Here is a 20,715-nt window from a genome sequence, read left to right on the forward strand (position 1 = left end):
CATCTGTCTTCTCGGTCCAAAATATGAACATTTTGGTCCTCAAAGGAGTGTCCCTTATCCTTGAGGTGTAGGTGGACAGCTGAGTCCTGTCCCGAAGAGGTGGCTCTCCTGTGTTGAGCCATGCGTCTGTGGAGAGGTTGTTTGGTCTCTCCAATATAAAGGTTTGAGGATGCTAATTTTCATTTCTTGACTTTTTGTCAGAAAACAATGCATCATGAAAGCTAAATATATCAAGATGACAGTTTCTTTAAATTTGTTGCACAATAAAGATCATTGGATGCAAAATAGGTTAAGAGTGGAACATACCTGGTCATTTTAAATGCACTTATGTCTTTATTCTGGATGAAAACTAGTTTCCATGACCACCAGGTGCAGATTATTCCACCACAAAGACGGATTTGGCTGTAGCTGGGGAAACTGGATATATGTACCTGGCACTTTGTTCCAGTCTTCAGCTTTAGGTCGTGTTCTCTGGTCTTCACTGACAGCCTGTTCAACACGTGTAACTAGAGACCCCCACCTCCACCCTCGCTTCACGTTTTCTGTCTCTTGTCCTAAGAAATGTATACCATCAGCTTTTCACTCTTGATGATCTATGGCTGCTTCAGACAATATATAGAATGCATTTTGTCTTTACCAGTGGTGGGATCTTTTTACATTATCTAAAACATGCAACATTGTTAACCCAAGCACCATCTACTGTTTTTTTTCCTTCTTTTTAATGAATGAATAGACCATTGAACATTTCACGAGGCCCCTCTCGGGAATGCCATTGTGTGTTTTGAACCTCTCTTTGCTGTTATATCCCTCTTTTTGCTCTCCACGTCTGCTTATCTTCTGATTGACTCTCATGATGTGTGGACTGCTTTTAAAAGTATCCTTGAATTCCACTCATTCACCCGTCCTTCAGAAGCTGCCATGTCTGTAGGCACTTCTCTTTTCTACCCTCTCACAAATCTCACACCATGGGGGTGTGAGCTGAGGAGAATCCTATGGGACAGGGATTACCATCAGGACTTCGAGCTTCTGTGACAAAAGAGGGATTTGCCGAGTCCTCCTGTCCTACACTTTCGTATGAGTTCACTGGAAGTAGGATTTAGGGGGAGGTACAGAACTCCATGACATTACCTGTCCTCACTGTATGTGTCATAAAACAACAAGTGAATTTCCCAGGTACATTTGAGATTGGATTGTATGTTAATAAAACTTGGAGAACAAAGCTAAGGCAAGAAAACAAGCTTTTTATTTGTTCTGTTTGTTATAGCCCAGCCACACAAAAGTGCCTTGGTGAAGAAATCTCTTTATCCACTTTTCCTACATGAATTTGATTGACAGCACAGCGAGATAGAAGAGGGGGAAGTCTTCAACTCATGTTTGATCATGTTCTGAATCTTGTTTTGCCAGAAAAAGGGTAATTTGGCTCCTTATAACTCAGAAGCTGTTAATTGTGGTCTGAGTCAAGAGCTTGTAGACAATAAAGGGTGCCCTCTATTCACTGAGTTGGTGTTATGGTCCAGGTGGCTCAGTGCCACCCATTGAAGCTTAGAGAGGAGGAACATTGGCCATCCATGGAGATGATAAATATTTAGAGGTCCATTCAAAGATTTGCAGGGCTGTTTGCTGCTGAGAGAGTGGCGTTATTGGTTGGAGGTGGAAAATTTGCAGTCAAATTCCCTTTCTCACTGACTGCTTGAGTGACTGAAACCTCCCCCAAAAATGTCAATTATAGCCATCTTTAACAGAACACCATTTCTTCAGAGCAGTAGTTTATAACCTTATTATTTAGACTTGGTAACAGTCTGTGTTGTGTAAAGTCTTTGTACTTTCAAGTTTCTTTTTTTTTGAATGTGTACACCCAAGTTAAATAAATAAAAGAGGCAAAAAAAGAGAAAAACAAGCAGGAAACTTTTAGCTAGAGATCCGAATCCATCCCTATGATGGATCAATTCCCACATTATACATTCTTGTTAAACTAAAAGAATATGTACAGTACATACTGAATTCAGAGGTGTGTTTTACAACAACTATTCAATCTACATGTCATGCATCTCCAATTAGGTGTCAGATATTCTCCATCTCCCTGCTGGGTCACTAGATTCACTAGCTTCGTTTCAGTTTTGTGCACCAGCTCTCCAAATCTCCATCACATGGATTATAACATGCTTTGCTTAAGCTGAAACAGAGGAAGATCGTGACCTCTGTACTTTTTGTGCTGAAGTGGCCAGTTGGAGACCAATAAACGCTGGCACGCTGGACTCTAGTCTGGTCGGTGCTAATTGAGGGCCCTGATTGTGTCTAGTTGATGAAAGCCCTCTTTGTGCCACTCACTTCTGTTCATCTACTGTATCATCCAGGCCTCTGATATGGCTGTAGCAATATTGGCTTTATTTCCAGTCATCATTTTTGTTTATTGTTCAAAGAGGAGTTGAAGGTGAAGTATGATCTTAGTCGCATTATTGACTCATGGGTGTTTGAATATCAGCACCCCATCCAGAGGATGAGACAATAACTCCTTGTTACTGGCTGGGATAATCTATGAAAAGTCTCAGTATATGTTCACAATAATATATAAATTAGGTTGCTAATCAGGATTGAGGAAAAGGTCGTAACGCTTAACAATGATCTTCAGGTATCACAACAACTTTGAAAGCAAGGTTTATATTTTTTGTCTCCTTTAATACATTTACAGACTGTATTTGACCTGTTTGACTTTTGTTATATGGAATTTGTATTAGTCTGCTGTGTAGGTTAATATATCACATCTCTAATATACATGACAAAGTTTAGTGACAAATTAGGTTATTACCTGAAATCCTGTTCCCTGTGAAAGTGCTGATCTACTCTGACTTGTGCTAGAAGGACTGAAACACAGCACTGGAGTGAGGTAGAGTGGTTTTATTGATGCAGAAAGGACATAAAGACTGCAGTAACCTACACAATGATGCAACAGTCTGCTGCTTACACACAGATCTGTATGCACATTCCTTCCACGTGAAGCCTAAATCCTCAGTAGAGAACCGTATTTACATATGCATTCAAAAACAGCAGGAATGGAAAGAAATTCATCTCCAGCATATGATGAATGCTGAGAGGTTGTGCAGATGCATTTGTAATTTTGCCAACGTTTTTTTGGCTGCTTGATAAATCAGAGACCTGTTATGGCAGGTAGATGTCACGCATGTGAAGATGATGCATCAAAACAAAAAAATCTTCAGGAAGTTGTTGAAAGGGCAGTATTTTATTAAAGCTTCTCAGAGTAAAGACCAATATTTTAAAGCTCAAAATGACATCACAGGCCTTTAATCATTCTGTGATGGAGTGCATATCACCTGCCGCCTTTGTCTTATAATGAGAAATGACAGAGTTATGGATATTTTGGGCAAATCTTGAAAACATTGACAGACATAAGCCCATACACATCAACACATGCAAAAACATTATTACCCTTTATTTGTCTTTTGGCTTTGGGCATTATAAATAAATTAGTGAGTTGGTGATTACCTTCTGCAATCTAGCAATTTAAGCACTGAATATGGTAAAATGTATGTATCTAAGTGTATGGATCTAAAATTTCTTTATATTAGATTCAAACTTTCTCTTAACTAACAGCTATCACCTGCTTCACTTATTATTTATGAACTGCCTGACAAAACTGTTTAATATCTTTGGCGAACAAAGATTATAGCAGAAACCCTTTCCTCCTGTTTTGAATTTTGTCGTTTTGAAATGATTCCACCATTTCTCCTGCTCAGACATGGCTTGTTGTTTGTATGATCCAGGCTTTCATCCAGAATTTTAAAGCTTTGACGTTTCGCCTGTCAGGGTGATGAAAAGTAGCTTCTTCAAGCCAAACCTGGGTTGTTTAACAGCAGTTGCAGTTTGTATAATATTATTGATGTGCAGCAAATCTCGTTGATACCGTTTTCACCGTGTGACGTAGGAAGCAGAAAAACTCAAACGCTCTTTTTTTTAACGCATTGGATCAAGGTTGGTAGGCGGTCAAAGTGTCCTCTGCGAGTGACATGAGAATCTTAAGAATGCTGGTAGCCTTGAAAATTTGTCAGTGGATGGTCAGCACGCTGAAGAGGTGGGCCTCTGCTTTAATAAATAAGAGCCTGTGTTGGAATGTGACCATAAGGTACCTTTTGAGTCGGGAATCAGCTCTTTCGGGGTCCTTTCTTTTCCGAAATACTCATTTAAGGCACATTATTGAGTTGAAGACTAGACGTGGTAAAAGACAAACCCGTCTAATAACAGTTTTATTGCGATATTTCACTTCTGAGGGTGACTCTTTTATGAAAGAGTTTTATAAAACACTGACTCATCAGAGTCATCCGTCAACACTTGGTGCAGCTGCTTCACAGTAAAATCCCTCAAGCGAACATTCTCATTCAGAAGCACATTTTGAGCCAATGTGGAAGAAACGCCAGTGTGTTACTTTAATGGTAAAATTACACTAAAGGGCAAGCGTTTAAACTTATCATCAGTTAGTTGGGTTGTGGTTTTAATTTGATATGAGGCACATTTTATTAGTTCTCTGTTCCTGTGATGTCTTTATTATTTTATTAAGCTTCTCAGACACCAATAATTAGTGAAATAAATCAATTAATTAAACATCAAATCACCCTCAGATACTGGGTACTCCCAAATTCATCTATTATATGAATAGAAAAGCTGTCAAAGAGTTAGAATCCTTTCTGGAACATTTCGGACCCATGCTGTTTATCGCTTTTTTCGATCCTGTAGAAGAAGTTTTTTAGTCAATGTGTTGTTCGTTTTCATACTGTTTGTGTTAGAAAAGCCTCGAAAATTAGATCTGACCTTTGAAAAGCTGCAGTTTTTTTCTTTGTTCAGCCTCCAAAGAATGTTGATTTGGATGATGAAATCTGGCGTGTCCTGACTCGTTCACTCTCATTTGATCAGGACCGTAAAGAATCACTCACCAGTACGTGCAGTCAGAGCAAATCTGTGTTTTATCTGACTGAAAGAAGCCTGGCAGCTCAAATTAAATGCACTGCACCATTTCTGATAATAAACCTTTAGGCAAAAAGAGTAAAAAGAAGGTGAGTACATTTGGTCCTCATGAAGTTAGGCATCAGCTTTTTTATACATCTGAAATGGAAAACAAAGGTTTCATGATTCATCTTTTTATAAAGATTTAAAAGATGATAATTTATGTAGATGTTTTACCATGTTTCTGTTAAAAAGAGATCATCAGATCAAACCTGACAAATCCAATTAGACTTTTAATGAAGCGGGACTGAACATCAAATATGAAGTAGGGGACATTCTCTGCTGGTGATAAAGCGCTTATTTAAATGTTTAATCCTTTAAAAAAGGCCAAATAGGAACCTTAAATGCTGCCATGCATGCTCAGGATGACATAGCCTACTGGCTTGTTTAGACAGAAAACTTTTTACTAATCTATTGAATATGATTATACTGCATTGTATTATTATTGGATTGAATCGGACTGTATTCGATATTTAAATCACTCGATCCTTATTCGTATCGCAGCAACCAGACCGACTCTGCACGAATCAGAGATCAACATCCAATATTCATGAGAAAAACAGTTAATGTTTGCTTCTCTTGTTTATTTTTTAGTTATTATTTTACACCAATGTTTGACCACAACAGGTTGCAAAGATATTCAGGAGTCATCAGTGATTCAGACATCCCGGAGGGGTCTTTGTATTGTTGGAGCATATTTCTCATTTATTTGTTGGTGCTTCTGAATCAGTATTTAAACATTTGGTTCCTGCATTTTTATGCAAAACGTCTCATTTTAAAACATTCCTGGTTGATCAGTTTAACATTTTAGATTTAAAAAGTCTTATTTTTGTGTTTTATTGATGAAGTTTGAGATACATTTTTGATAAAACAAAACAAAACAAAAAGAAACTTACCTCAAAAATATTCAGTCATCATTTCGGTTGTGTTAAAAATTGCATAAAATAATAAGAAATAAACAAGAGAGCTGACATTGATTGTGTTTTGCATGACATATGCAGGCGAGGTAGACTTTATTTCTGATTTGTGTGGAGTGAGACTGCTTGGTGCATGCACGTAAAGACTGCTTAGTTTAAGGATTGGAATATAATCTGACTTCATGTGACTGATTATGATTTCTGCACCAGAATGACTTTCAAAATGAAGTAAATTTAATTAACCAAATGTTTTTTATTGTGATTTGGTGCAACTTAAATAAGCTGAATTTATTGCAAAGTTTCCCACTTTGTCACATGAGTAAATAAGACAAAAGGTACATTATTGATGATCAAACCTTATAAAGATTAAATATGATTAAAAAGCACCTGGTTATGGACGGACTAATCTCGGATCTGATGCAGGGATCAGCAGGACCTTTGGTTGCTATAGCCTCAGTTTGGAGGCACACATCCCAACTGAGTCATTTCACAGGCTTCAACTTGCTCTCACAAAGCTACTGAAAAGACCTCTGGATGTTGAACTACTTTGCTGTTTGAGGAATGCAGGAGTCTTTCTCCAGCTGCAGAAGCTGGTTTGACATTAAGTCGTTACTCTTCGCAGTAATAAAGAAGTCAGGACTGCTAATGTATGTAAATGGAGATAAATTGATAAGAATTAAACATATGATTAACTTTGTATTTGAGAGGAAAGATTTGCTGAAGCTGATGCACTGCACAGTAGAAACCGCATGAACTGACAACACTAATTTGATGGATGGCTGTATTTATGTTGTTTTTTTTCTTTCAGCCTCCAACTCCACCTTGTTTAACCTAAACATAAGTCACGTCAAACCTCCTTTGCCTCGAGGGGTCCATTGAGTTAGAAGGCAAAAAAAAAAAAGTTTAAGAGGCTGGCTGCTCTCCAGCAGTTAGTATATCACTGGAAATTCACAAAGGGGGTAAAAAGTGCACACAGGCAACAAATTACTCCTTGATAAACTCAGCAGGGAGCTGAGCTAACGGCTGACAGACTGGTGAGGTGGATCCTGGATTGAACAGGCTCAGTGTGTTTGAACAGTGTCACAAGGAGAATAAAAGCCCTCATGATGTGTTGGCTGGTGTGAGGTGTATATTTGCCTCCACTTCCTGTATGTCTTACCTTCCATATGTCAGTTTTTTTCTTTGAGCTACCGCTGCTTGGACAGATTCTGGCCGTGCATACCACCTCTGAGCCCACAGAGCCGAGCTATTGAGTTACAGCTGAGCTACCCAATAGGTCTGATGTGAGTTTAAAAGCAGCATAGTTGCAGAAGTGGCTTCATATTAGGTGGAGAGAACAGAAAAGTCTCAATCTTTCCCTTTGTAAAGGTTAGGGATAGAAGAGCCAAACACCTTACTGCGCCGAAAACATTAAACCTGGAGATGAATGACTTCATATGACATGGAGCTTTCAGGGGTTGTTGCAGAATTATGAATGATCTTTACAAAACAGACCATAGAAAGCTGGTTAAAACATGAATCTGAGGTCGTTTCTGACTTATTTCTTTTAATTTAAGACCAGGAATGTCAAATTCACAAACTCACAATTACATTATTGGTTAAAAGTTTTTGAACAGAAAGCTAAAAAGTGATTTTGGTTTTCAGATGTAACTCAGTCTTTATTTAAAATGACTTCACATTAAGGTAACTAAAGTTGTTTAACAAAGCAAATGTATAAAAAATAAATACAGTACATTAAATCAAATAACACGGACTATTCAGTAAAACAGTTGCAATGAATGAAAAGTGGTAGCTGAATAAAATCTGTCAAATAAATAATTTTTTAGCTCAGTTTTGAATGTAGTGAGGTTGTTGGTGTTTCATCCCCAAGCAGGGAGCTGATTCCAGAGGAGGGGAGTCCGGAATCAAAGGCTCTTCCTCCAAATCTAGTTTTAGGAATTCCTGGAACAACTAAGAGGCTTGCATCCTGGGAGCAAAGTGTTCATGACGGGCGGTAGGGGTCAAATTATTCAAATGGAGATACTAATTATCTCTATTAAAGATTTGATGTAATTTGGAACAAATAAGAACTTACTGATTATTAAAAAATAAAAAAAGACATCGATAGCATTCATTTTGTAGGTCTTCCTCCCTATCAGCAGTGTTTCCACTTTTTTTCCCTTGATAATACATTTCAGTTCAATTTATCAATTAAAACCCAAGCAAACAGCTGCAAACTTCTATTATAAAGTAAGAAGATAAAACAGAAAACAAGGAAAATATACATTAAAGCAGGGTTTCTGTTGCTCTGATGTGCACTAATGTAAGAGGATGTTCTTTAAAGATTACTGAAGGATTCACATTTATTTTGGCTTTTATGTTTGCTAATTGCTTTGAGACATGCAGTAAATATGCTCAGTTTTAAAAAAAAAAGAGAAGCAGAGAGTTGATCTGTCGCAGATTGACAAGCCAGTTCTAATACATTTAAAACATTATCTAATGGGCCAGATAAAATCAGAACAAGGGCCATATTTGGCCCACGAACCTTGAGCTGAACCTGTGTTGGTTTTAGATCTATTGCTAACATTTTTATCCAGCAAGCAGTTTTTTAATTAACTTGTGTCTTTAAATGTTTAGCACAAAGAAAAGTTAAAATTTATGTGCTGCTTAATAAAGCAGTCATGCCATTTTTATTTATCGCCCGTGACTTCATAAAATTCAACCTCTGAATGCCAGTGCTGCAGCAGTTTGTAGCTGCAGCATACTTTTGTAGTTTTTTTTGTTTTCAAATGGTGCATTGTTTGTCAGAAAAGGGTGAAACGGGGCCACACACATGCACTCCCCCTCCTCCTCCTCCTCCTCCTCCCAGCGTGGGCTCAGCTTCCTCTGCTGGCAGAGATTCTGCTGTGGGTGCATGTGGAATAAGGATTTCTGTTCCACTCACAATAAAATGGCCATCACACCTTTTCTGAGTCCAGACAGTTTTTTTCTGTGCTCCCCCTCAGTGAGTCCAAATAGCCATAAGCTTGGTGGCTAAAGTCGGAGTGACGGTCAGCCTGCCCGCTCTGACTGACACACAGAGAGAAATCTCCCTGGTGAATAGTCCCAGCTTCAGGGGAATGCCTCGACGCAGACAAAAGCAAAGTATCCCTACTTAACTTCTCCACCCATGCAGCCGAAACACCGCAGGGTTGTGGGATCTCCTCTCAGCTCAAAGTGTCCAGATCTGACACGTTTTTCACACAGAGCTGACTGTGGAAGGACGGGGAAATTTAATGGAGATTTGTTACTGCAAAGTAAATTAACCAATAACTGAAGAATTACTATCCATACAGGGATGGCAAACATGAAACTTAGATTTATAAATAAATCTGCAGACTGTTGCATTAATTATTTTTATTGCGTTTTCTGTACACACATTAAAGTTTACCTTTAAAATGAATCTCAGATGAAACTCCAACTCAACTGCAATATTTTAAACCATATAGTATTTCCATTTAATTTTCTGTAGATTTGCTTGAAAAGTAATTTATATTTTTATAAGTTTTTAAACTAGACATTACAATGACCTTTATAACTAATACATTTTTTTCAAAGTTAAAAAAAGCTTAAATTTGTGGCACAGTTGCACGCTTGGGGAAAAACGCCAACAAATTAAATAAACTCTGGTTGTTTTGCAATTGTTTGGTAATAAATTTGGCAAACTTAATTAGACTTTTAAGACGCAGGCACATTTCCTGACCATGATAGCGTAATCCTTTCCATATGTGTTGATAAACTGTCATTAAAAATCTAAAATAAACCACATTTGGAGCCATACAAGTGTGATGAAAGTGATTAGATTCAGTTTTCCAAGCACAAACATTATCTTCTTTTAGACTCCCAAGATTTAGTTAAATAGTTGCAATTAAAACAACATATTAAACAGCAGAGCAAAAACAACAAATATACCACGTTATCTTATCCACATATAGATAAAGCCTCTTTGTAAAACAACAATAGAGACCAGCCTGTTATTTAAATATATACCTTTTCTTTTCCTTTGCAGCTAAAGGACAGTAATGTATAGGAGTGACCCGTGTAGGCCTGGGTTTGTCCTGCGATCTGTCAGATCTTTGATCTCAGGCAATGAAAGGATGAAACCGTTCAGCCTTTTGTCTATAAGGACAGCCTGTAAGGGTCCATTTTCTCTTTGGACAAGATCATAAACGTTACCTTGCAGAGGACAGAAAGAGGGACAAGTAAAGAGAGCACAGACTCATGTGAGTTTACTTTTATGGTCCACTCAGACTTTAAAAGTTAGAACTATGTCAAGGCAACTGTTCCTTTTTTACCAAATTAATAACAGTTTATATATTTGATCTTTTACTTGTTGAGAACCTGACTGTTTTTCACATATTTGTACATTTCCATCAACTTGACATTACAGTTATTTATGTTTTTTTTTTTTTTGCAAATGCAAATAATGACAGCAGTGTTTCTATAATATGTGAATTCATGATTAATTTTGGCAATTTCCTATTTTTACACTACTTTTTAGATACAAACACAATCAGTTAGAGTTTATGAATCACATTTGACTGAAAACTAAAGTTATATTCCTCACTTCTTTCTTTGCATTGAATAAAATCCAGCGCTCTGTAGCTATCCGGTGACATGATGGATGCAAAGCAATAATCATCGGAAATCCCTGTTTGACTGTTTAAAAGCTCGAGGCCCACAGAATCCTGGTTGGAAAACGACAAAATCTGCAACAACCTCCTTTTTTGTCTTTCCTTCCTGCGCTCTCCTCCTACACTGCTTTGTGAAAAGTCTTACAGATGTTTAGTAAATCACGTGGGGATTTCAAACACCCCCACCTTTTTTGCCCCAAAATCCCTTAGAAATCATTTAGACGTGCTCTATTGGACTCTGACTCGAGCGTTTCTTTTAAACTCCTACTGTCTATGGATGTGGGAGATCTTTCCATTGACTGTTGGTGCCTAATGTTAATGTTTTCACCTTATAACTCAGTGACGCAGCCTCTGAAATGGAGTTCTGAGGGATTTGCTTTGTTTCCAGCTCCACCTAACTGACCACACAAAATCTCAGCCTTAAGGCTATACTTTTGGTCCTGCCCGCCATTCTTTCTTTCTTTCTTTTTTTTTTTTTTTACATGCAGTATTTGGTATTGCTAAGCCTGAACCAACACGACTGGAATGTCCCTTTTTGTAAAGAGCCGTTTTTGTGTAATGGGGTAATTTACTTAAAAAACGTTTTCACTTTAGGCTTTGGAGCTGGGGGTCAAGGGCTGTTTAGGGTTGTCTGAAACTTCTGAAACTTGCTAAGCTTTTCTTTTTCTCCTATTCTATTTATATCAACCAAAGCCTTAAATGCTTTATTTCTCCACCAGACCTTTAGAATCAGGCTTTATTTTTCTCAGCACTTTAATCTGAGGTAGTAGTTTTACATGAAAATGGCCACGTTAAGACGAGGCTGTAGTCATAAACGTGATGATGCAAAGTTTTGAAAAATAAAGTTTTGAGAACTCTGGAAATTTTATTTTAAGCTCTGCCCCCTAAATTTCATGTTCGAACAAGAAGTCTAAAACTGGCAGTGAGCTGTGGTGGAATTTGTGGGGGAAAAAAAAAGCTGTATATAAGGACTAAAAAAAAAAAATCATAGCCAGGAGGAAGGATTAGTATTTATGATGCGACGAGATCATAAAAGTTCTCTGAATTACATCTCTACAGGAATATTGACCTGTTTGTAACGCAGTAAGCAAAGATCCCACAAGGTGACTGAATATCCTTTGGAAAAAGAAAAAAAAAAACTTTTTGAGGACGCTAACCCCCATTAGACACCAAACTAATTTAATCCTCTGATTTTTACGCCTTAGGAAAATGTGGTGTCTGGTAATGAGTCTGCAATAATCAAAGGTTTTATTGAGTTAGACACCTCATCTGCATGCTTGTATCGTCTTGTCTCGTATGAAACACCAAAGCTTTTATCTACAGTTTTGCTGCTTATGATTAGTTCATGAAATTGGAGTTCTAATAAGAGCTCAAACCCACAGATGTTTGTGCTGTTTTATCTCAGTTCCTCCTACAAAATAAAGTCAGACAGACAGAAAAAATACCGATTACATGAAAATACTTTATAAATATTGAACTGTCAGGAAAATGTTGAGTCAGCATCAAGCTCATAGGTTTACCTCCATTAAACTTAATTCAGTGTTTTTTTATTTTATTTCACACACTCATGTTTTTATTATTCATTTTTTTGTTTGTATTCATATTTACTGTATGTATACATTTATCAGTCACAAGTTACTTTTATCAATTCTGTCATTTCTCTTTTGTTTTATTTTATTCTCACTTATTGTTTGGCTTTGTTTTGTCAATCAAATAAAATCAATTTTATACATAAAGCACATTTAAAACAACCTAAGTGCTGCACAGTAACCCATAAAACAGTTAAAACAAAACTACAAAAAACAACAACAACAAAAAGCCATTAAAGTAAATTTAATCAGAAAAAGAGAGCACTTTGGGCTACAGTTGAGATTGAAAAGTGTTGTTTAGATAATATTTATCTTAGTTATAGTTGTAGTTAATGGATATAGTAAATAAAATAAACATTACTCTGGTTCTCCCTTGCAGAAGAAAAGTGTTTATGTCTTGGTTGACTGAGTAAAGCTTCTGGAAATAACTTCCTTTCACTGGTTTTCTCACATTAGACCTTTAGTTTCAGTTTTTAAACACATGCTTCCTTCGTTTCCTGAAGGAAAAGAGTTGGTATTGCTTGAAACACCCAATAAATTCTAAATGTTAAAGATTATTTTCTGTAGATGTAGAAATCATTTGATACACTGGAATGCTGTCAGACTGGAAGGTGGATATCTCTCCTGAATGGGGTCAAAACAACAACTGAGCTGATTTCTAGTGTCAACAAAAAGTTTTCCTTGAATGAATGCATGTCGCCCGCCACCTTGAATGCCAAAGTTTTAAAAAAAGATCCTACAACATGACTTAGCACTCAAGAGTGTGTGTTGTGATTTACTCTCAGCTACGACCACACCAAATTTTAGCTCATTAAAAGGACTAAATTATAAGCATTTTTGTGTCGGCCAGGGTCGATTATCTGTGGCTGCCATCTTCAATCAGCTGCAGGTGTACATCCAGTGATTACTCTTAGAATTAAATTAAAACCTTTCCAGTGGTTCATGAGATATTTTGCTAACAGATCATGGCAGCTAGCAACAATAAATGTCATTTATATTTAGATGTTTGAAGTTTATCAGGTTTAAACTGTTTGTTCTCCTTTGTTTCCTATTTCCTTTTTAAAGTTCAACAATCTGCACATTTACTGCCTCGTTATGTGCATCCACCTTCACGACCATATAAATGTTTGTAAAGATGTAAATATTTACAGCCTTTCCTTGCACAGACAGCCAGTTTACCGTGCCCTGGCTGTCTGGTAATGGGCACGTCTGGATTTCCCCTCCATCTGTTAGCAGGTTGGATCAACTTCCAATTTTCCCCTGCGTATTCTGACTCATGCTTGCACACCATGGAGCAAAGTTTTTGCTCGTATTTGGAATGAGTCACGGAACGGAAACACAACACAGTCTGCGGCTTTGAGTTTCAGATAGCATCTGTATTAAATCCAAACGTTGTTGGTTTGGTTGTCCTGCCGTGCTCGTGACACGAGGATGAACTTTTAATTCAAACCTGTTGAGCTGTGGACACCACAGGGAAAACTGACTCTGAAAGCATTTATTGTGCAGACAGAAGAAATAGATGCTAAATGAGGAAAAGTAACACTCTTATAAGTTCATGTCTGAGCACATCACTGTCAGTTCTCGGCAAAACAATTTTGTCTGTGCTGCTTGCTTTTATTGCACTGATGAAAAACAAAAAAAAACTTACTAATACAACTCTGTTTCAAGTGTTTCCAGGAAATGCTTAGATAGGCTGATAATGACAAAGTATTCATTAAAAATCAATAGGTCAGGGGTAGGCAATCCTGGTCCTCGAGGGTCACTATCCTGCATGTTTTCCTTGTTTCTCTGCTCCAACACACCTGATTCAGAGGTTAAATTACCTCTTCATGTTCTACAGAAGCCTGTTAATCACCCATTGATTCAAATCAGGTGTGTTGGTGTTTTCTTAAATTCCCTCTGAAATCATTGATGACCACACTCCATACCAGTAGTTGGCGGTAATGCACACCACAAGATTTTTGCCCACCGCATTAAACTCCAGAAGAAGAAGAAGAAGAAGAAGAAGAAGAAGAAGAAAATACAGAAGAAGAAGAAGAAGAAGAAGAAGAAAATACAAAAGAAGAAGAATCAGGTGTGTTGGAGCAGAGAAACAAGTAAAACCTGCAGGATGGTGGCACTCCAGGACCAGGATTGGAGACCAATGCAATAAGAGATATGGCAAGTTAAAAATGTCCTTCATGTCTTGTTTCAATCAAAAACTTTGAGCTCAGATACAATGGAAGTCAATGAAAGCTTGAGTGAGCACTCTCGGCATTCTAGAGGAATTTGAAAGAGAACCATGTCCTAATGCAGTGAGAGACACCGAGGGAAAGACACAAATATCCACTTACCTGCAACTTTATTGGTCCACCTGTTCAACAAATAGCTTATCAGCCAATCACAGGGCAGCAACTCAATGCATTTATAGCATCTAGACTTGCTCAAGTTCCTCACCAGTCTGACTGGTGAGGAAAGGGGGTTTAAGTGACTTTAAATATGGCGTTGTTGTTGGTTTTCAGCGTAGTTCAGAAACTACTCGGATTTTCTCACATAACTATCTATTAGGTTTACAGAGAATGGTCTGAAAAAGAGAACATGTTCAGTGAGCTGTATTTGTTTGGACAAAAATGCATTGTTGATGTCAGAGATCAGAGTAGAACAGGCAGACTGGTTCCAGATGATGGAGAGCTCAAATACTCTCTTGTTCCAACCAAGGTCTGCAGGATACCATCTCTGGACACACATGTCCAACCTTGAAGCAGATGGGCTTCAGCAGCAGAAAACCACACAGGTACCACTTCAGTCAGCAAAGAACAGAACCACAGCCATCAGATCTACCAGATCTCAGTCCAATCGAGCACCTTTGGAGTCTGTTGGATCGGTGTGCAGCTGATAAATGTGCACCAACTTATGATGCTATCATGTCAATATGCACCAAAAAACACCTTTTTGAATCTATGCCATGAAGAATTAAGACAGATCCGAAGGCAAAGGGGTGTCCAACCAGCTACTAGCAAGGTGTACCTGAGAAATAGAAAGTTGTCAGTACAAGTTGGATCATGTACTGCCAGCAAAAGTCATGACAAACATTTCCGTATCAAGATAGATTTTTTGATGTATTTTCATGTGGGTTTTTTTCACACATGACAGGACTAACAGATGAAAAAATCTGAAATGATAATAAATAATAATAAAGGTGATTTGGTGCTTAAAACAATTTGGTCACTACAATCAGATTTTTCTTTAATTCTCATCAGTTTGATGTTAATGTTCCCTTTAGAAGAGCATTAGTTTCTTATCTTTCTTCATTTACCTTTAAATGTCTTGGCCTGATTTTCAAAGCCAATATATCAGCCAAATATCCAGGGTTAAAATGTTGACTTCAAACTCTGTTATTTCTGTTTCTTTATTTCCCCCTTTTCTCACCATCATGTGTTGCACAGCTGAACTTTTTAGTGCTTTAACTTGAAGAGATTATCCTTTTAAAGCACTTAACTGAGTTTACTTTGTTAACAGAAGTTCTCATAACCCGCATTCTTTGTGCCTGTTCTCATCTGGGAAAAGTCAACAACACAAATAAAAATATAAACAAGAAGAAACCCACAGGGGACCAGTTCTGTGTGTTTCCAGTGTTAGCATAGGGGTTCTGGGAGAAAACTTAAAGGTTGAGGGATAATTACATAGATGTCAGATGTGTTTTCCATCTCCTTATAAACTCACTTACAAATCCCTCTCAGAGAAGAATCTGGATGATTTGTCCCTTTCTGCCCGTCCGGTTATGGATCCTAATCCGCAGAGTCAACACTGCTAATTCCAGGCTTCCGATCTCCGAGCCGTTTCATCTTTGTGGGAAGTGAGAATGACAGCGTTGTCATCAGCAGCTGGCCAGTCCTCCTGCAAACTGCTGCTTTTCTCTCTGAGTCATGGAAAAATCATCTTAGAAATCCTGCTGATTCATTTCTTCCTAGCAGCTGTCGTGGCAAATCAAAATCACTTCTTGTTTTTTGTTTATTTCCAAAAAATGGGTCGAATTTGGCTTTTTTTTTTTTAAATTGATGTAAGAATATGTGGTTGGCATTTGGCCCCAAATTGGAGCCCTTGGCCTGGTTTTGGGAGTCAGATGTCTGAGGAAGGAGAAGTTCAGACTTGCTGTGACCAGTCACAAGGTAACAGCTGGTATGTGCAATTCCTGCACTAACCTCTGCACCTCCTGACTCAGCTCAACTGCTGTTTAGCATTAAGGGAAAAATAGCACGTTTCATTTTACTCTCTTATCGCACCTTTTTGTATGAACTTTCCGTTTAGCAGTGCTTTGAAAGAGAACTAGGATGTTATCAGGCCTGAACAGGTTTACAGAACGTAAAAACTACCGTTGGAGCTACGCAGAATGAAAGGTATGAGCTCTGCTAAACACGCGCAGAACTTGACCAGCTAACTACTGGTTACTGGAGTTAGAACACCACCTTTTTAGGACTCAGATACTCAGTGGTAAATGTGTAGCTAATCAGAAACAATCGGGCATTTTCAACTCCCTGACCCTGAAACCCTGCCCTTTATAGACAAGCAGTCTGGATTCCTGATGTGGGAGAGTCCCTTCTCCATTCCTTTCAGGTCTGGAAAGCAGGTAAATGATTTGTCACAGAAGGGTGACCCTTCGCTTAAAGTTAACACACAACTCTCCGAGCTTTATGGATTATATCTGGAACTTGTATTTGGTGTTCCCTGTTTTCTGTTCTGACTTTTCACTGTGGATGTATTTATTCACTCTCACGTCACCTTTACTTCAGTTATACTGCAGGTTTAGCAAAGCAAGAAGTACATCAGAGAAAACTTCACTAAAAACAAAGAAAATGTGCAATTTTTAATAAAATAAGATCTTTTAAAATTAAGCAACGATATTGAGGTATGTAATGTAGAACTGGGTTTTTTGTATTTGAGGAAAATTAGTAACATACAAAAGAAATAAAACTCAGGTAGTTGTTCTCACACTGCTGTTATTAACATCAAAAATCAACTCTGGGAAGTTGTAGTGTTGCACTCACAGCTGTTATCTTTTTTTATTTCTGTTACAGATATTATTTTAAGAGAACACTTGAACAGATTTGTTTATGTTGCAAAACATTATTATTTTAGAAATCCTGAGAAGTTTTGGAAAGGTCAAAGGGAACAATTGCAGCTATGTTTGAAGATTGATTTGTTCTTGGCATGTTGAAGAGAAAAATAAAGATTTAAAAAGATTAAATCAGATGTTGATATTAAAGATTTTTGACCGATTTTAAAATTTTCAACCAAAAAAAAGCAGTTTAATCTCCTCCTTTAAGTCATTTTATGGTTCTGGTAACACTATATTTAAGTCCCATCAATCAGGAAACATAATCACTGCGAGCATGTGTTTGTGGTTTGTCTTTGTGTGGTCACATCAACGCTGCAGGTGTGTTGAGAGTTTCACTGTTGTAGCAAATGAAAACAAACACCTTGTAATGACTTTACTATCTCAATAAGCATCGTTTGAAACAGGATTTACGTGAAATATGATCACGCTTCCCCTTCCAGGGACACATGTATGTTTTATGCTTTTTTTTCCCCCCATAATGAGTATTTTGACTGTGTGTTTTGTCTACCATGAGCTGCTGCCGGCTGTCGACAGGCCCCATAGTTGTTGTGTTTGATTTTCCACAGCTGCAGAGTAAAGTTTGCATTTTGTCCTTTAGTTGATTAGTTTGTATTTAGATCATTGTATACCCAATGTGGAAAAAAGGAGAAATCTGATGCTTTTATTTCTGAGCCATAGAAACAAACTGATTCTGCTGACATGGCATGATGAATACAGCTGACAGAGGAGTGTGTCTCATGTTTCAGCTGTTTCATCTTGTAGACAGCAGAGGGCGCTCTTTTCCCACCTCACTGTCCAGGGGTGGATACTGACGCTGATATTTTGTTCCCACCAGGTCCAGAAACACCCACCTTCTAATATTATGGTAAAACCTGCAAAACATCCAGAAATCCATCACACCTGATGCTCTGTGTGTGCAGACTCACATTTAGATGGTAAACAGCTGTCAGAGTGAGAGTTCAGCTTGTCAGTGAAGATTTGACTCAGGTGGAAGAATCAATACTGTGTTTGTCATTAGATCTGATAAAACCTTTCAGACTGAGTGGGCCAATTACAGCCGAGACATTTACGGACAATTCAAACTGACAATGTTCTAAATCGGCGAGTTATTACAGCTCCAAGAACTCTCTTGTTTTTGAGCTTTCAGGCCTTTAATTCTTTTCTTTCTTGTTCTGAATAGTTTTGTAATTCTATTTCTTCAATATCTGATGACAACTCAAAAAGTTTAGCTTGTAAAGCTTTAAAAGCCCCATTTATAGTTTATTTATATAAAATGATTCAAAGAATGTGACTCTATTATTTAAGGGTCATGTTTGGAAAAATATTCATAAATCATGGGTTCTGATTAAATCTCAGGATTAAGACTCGGAGAAACATTTTAAACGCCGACAGGGAATTTTGTGGCATTTCGAACATGTTCTCAGGATATAATTTGTGTTTGGAAAAACTGCTGAGCTTTGATCTGCTGAACAAGACTGATTGTGTACACACTGAAAATTATATTTTGCGAGAACAATTAAACTCAGTAAAACAGTTGTGTCTGCCTTATGTCCTATATCCACCTCTTTCCAGTACTGTAACCGTTGTTTAGACACTGCAGGCTACATATTCGCCTGTTGCTAAGGAATGCCTCTTATTGAGAGTGACAGCCGAGCTGTTTCTGCTTGCCTGAGCAGGACTGAGAGGAACCCTGCAGGGCTCAATCTGCCTGTCTGTCTCTTTCTGCAGGATACTGAGTCGTTCGGTTCAGAGTCGAGGCCAAGCAGTCTTTAAACAGGCAACAGTTGCAATTTGCTGCCTGTTAGTGGGGGGAAAAAGCATCTGGAAGGATTCTGGAGATCTGCTTACAAGTGTTTAACCACAAATCAGATAAAGAAATTAGTCTTAAAAAAAGTTGGGGCTGTTCAGGGCTAATAAGGATGTTTCTTTCTTGCACGCTGGGAGTTGGTGGTGGCGTGTGGTGAATTTGCTTCTCAAACTTTTTCTACTGTATATGTTTGTTTTTGTTGTTGTCTTGTGGTTTGTGTGAGAATTGTTTTGTTGTGTGGCGTCGGCAGACAGCGTGGTCCTCTCAGCGGGGATGGCGTCCTCGGGCATGCCATTCCTGTCACTGAGTCCACAATGGAGCAGGTGCTGTTGGCCATCGGAGAACCGTTGGGGCACAATAATATAGTGTATTCCTCACAAATGAATAAGGGTGGGGTTGTTATCATAAAGCGACAAGCATTGTATCAAGTGTCTGCACTTATAAAGAGTAGAGTCATGACTTTTTGCAGGTTTCGGTGCTGGCATTACCTTCCACCTGTATCACTGTGTCCGGGCTCCCCCCGTTTGTTCCTAATGAGGCTTTGGAGCAAGAGATAAAACATTTTGGGAGGATGACGAACGGATTCTGCGCAGTGAGTCAAACTGAAACAGGTTCTATCACTGCGCAGACAGGTACTTATGTTTTTGGATCCACGACTCAGACACTTGATGTTTCCTTTAGGGTTTTACATGGTGCATGCCAGCTCCGGCAGCATGAAGTGTTTTGAGTGTGGAGATGTGGGTCAAGATGTGGGTCAGAAGCACATTGCTTGTCCGCACCGACAGCTGGCAGTGGGGCACGCTGTGGACGCAGCGGCTGAGCAGGGCAGAGGGAGCGGCGGACAGAACACACGTTTTGAGGCTTCTCCTCCTGTAAACACTGAGTCTGCTAGCGGCTCCACTGCTGATGGAAGCTGAAGGTCACATGGACCTCTAACCCCAGACCCCAGACCAGGAATGTGGCTTTTTGAGGAGCTTTTATTTTACAATCAGACCATCACAAGTTCCATACTTTCCTCTACAACAATAAGGACCATTTGATGACTCTTGCCATGTTTCAACCATTTAAGCAGGTAATTATTGTAGAGTGTTATGTAGCTGCTTAGAAAATTAGTGTTTGCCTGCTAGTGTTTGCCATAAGAGAAAGTATAGAACATAACAAACTAAAGCAATATAGCCCTGCTGTTGACAAATATAGTAGAAAGCTGTGCTGTTGTTTTTTATTTTTATTTTTGATCATTCCTACAATATGAAAACAACATCAAGTATGAAATATATTAGGTTTATACTGTCTTTAATTAAATAAAGACAGAAAAATTAAAATTACTGCATTTCCTGCTATTTTTATTGTTTATAATTGCATTGTAGTAGTTTGTAAAAATATTAATAAAGAGGTCATATATTCGCTTTTTTAATTTAGGCCTTAAATTTACTAACATTTCCAACTCAAGTTATTGAGAATGTATCTGCTGTTGGTTGTTGAGCTGATGAATGATTGAACTGGTGGAGGGTTTTATCCATCAGTTGCTCCATATGTTTGGCTTTGCTAATGAATTTAGGAAACTTTAACAGTTTATGGGTTAATGTCTAAACAAGAGGCATTTGCCCGCAGGGAGAGTTACTCGGTCAGAACTTGCTCCTGC

General features: G+C 38.2%; 1 protein-coding gene across 4 annotated transcripts in view; it reads left to right on the forward strand.

Moving 5' to 3' along the window:
- The window catches only part of col18a1a (collagen type XVIII alpha 1 chain a), a 72,075-nt gene that overhangs the window by 6,424 nt on the left and 44,936 nt on the right, over positions 1 to 20,715 (forward strand). The window contains exon 1 of one of the 4 annotated variants that reach the window (XM_037976189.1): positions 16,421 to 16,547. The exons of the other annotated variants lie outside the window; for them this stretch is intronic. Coding sequence (XP_037832117.1) covers positions 16,541 to 16,547 — 7 coding nt within the window. The 5' untranslated portion in view covers positions 16,421 to 16,540. Of the gene's footprint in view, positions 1 to 16,420; positions 16,548 to 20,715 lie in introns of those variants that run through there. 4 annotated transcript variants of the gene reach the window in all.

This window comes from Kryptolebias marmoratus, linkage group LG6 (genome assembly GCF_001649575.2).
Source record: "Kryptolebias marmoratus isolate JLee-2015 linkage group LG6, ASM164957v2, whole genome shotgun sequence".
In the NCBI taxonomy this organism is placed as follows: domain Eukaryota; kingdom Metazoa; phylum Chordata; class Actinopteri; order Cyprinodontiformes; family Rivulidae; genus Kryptolebias; species Kryptolebias marmoratus.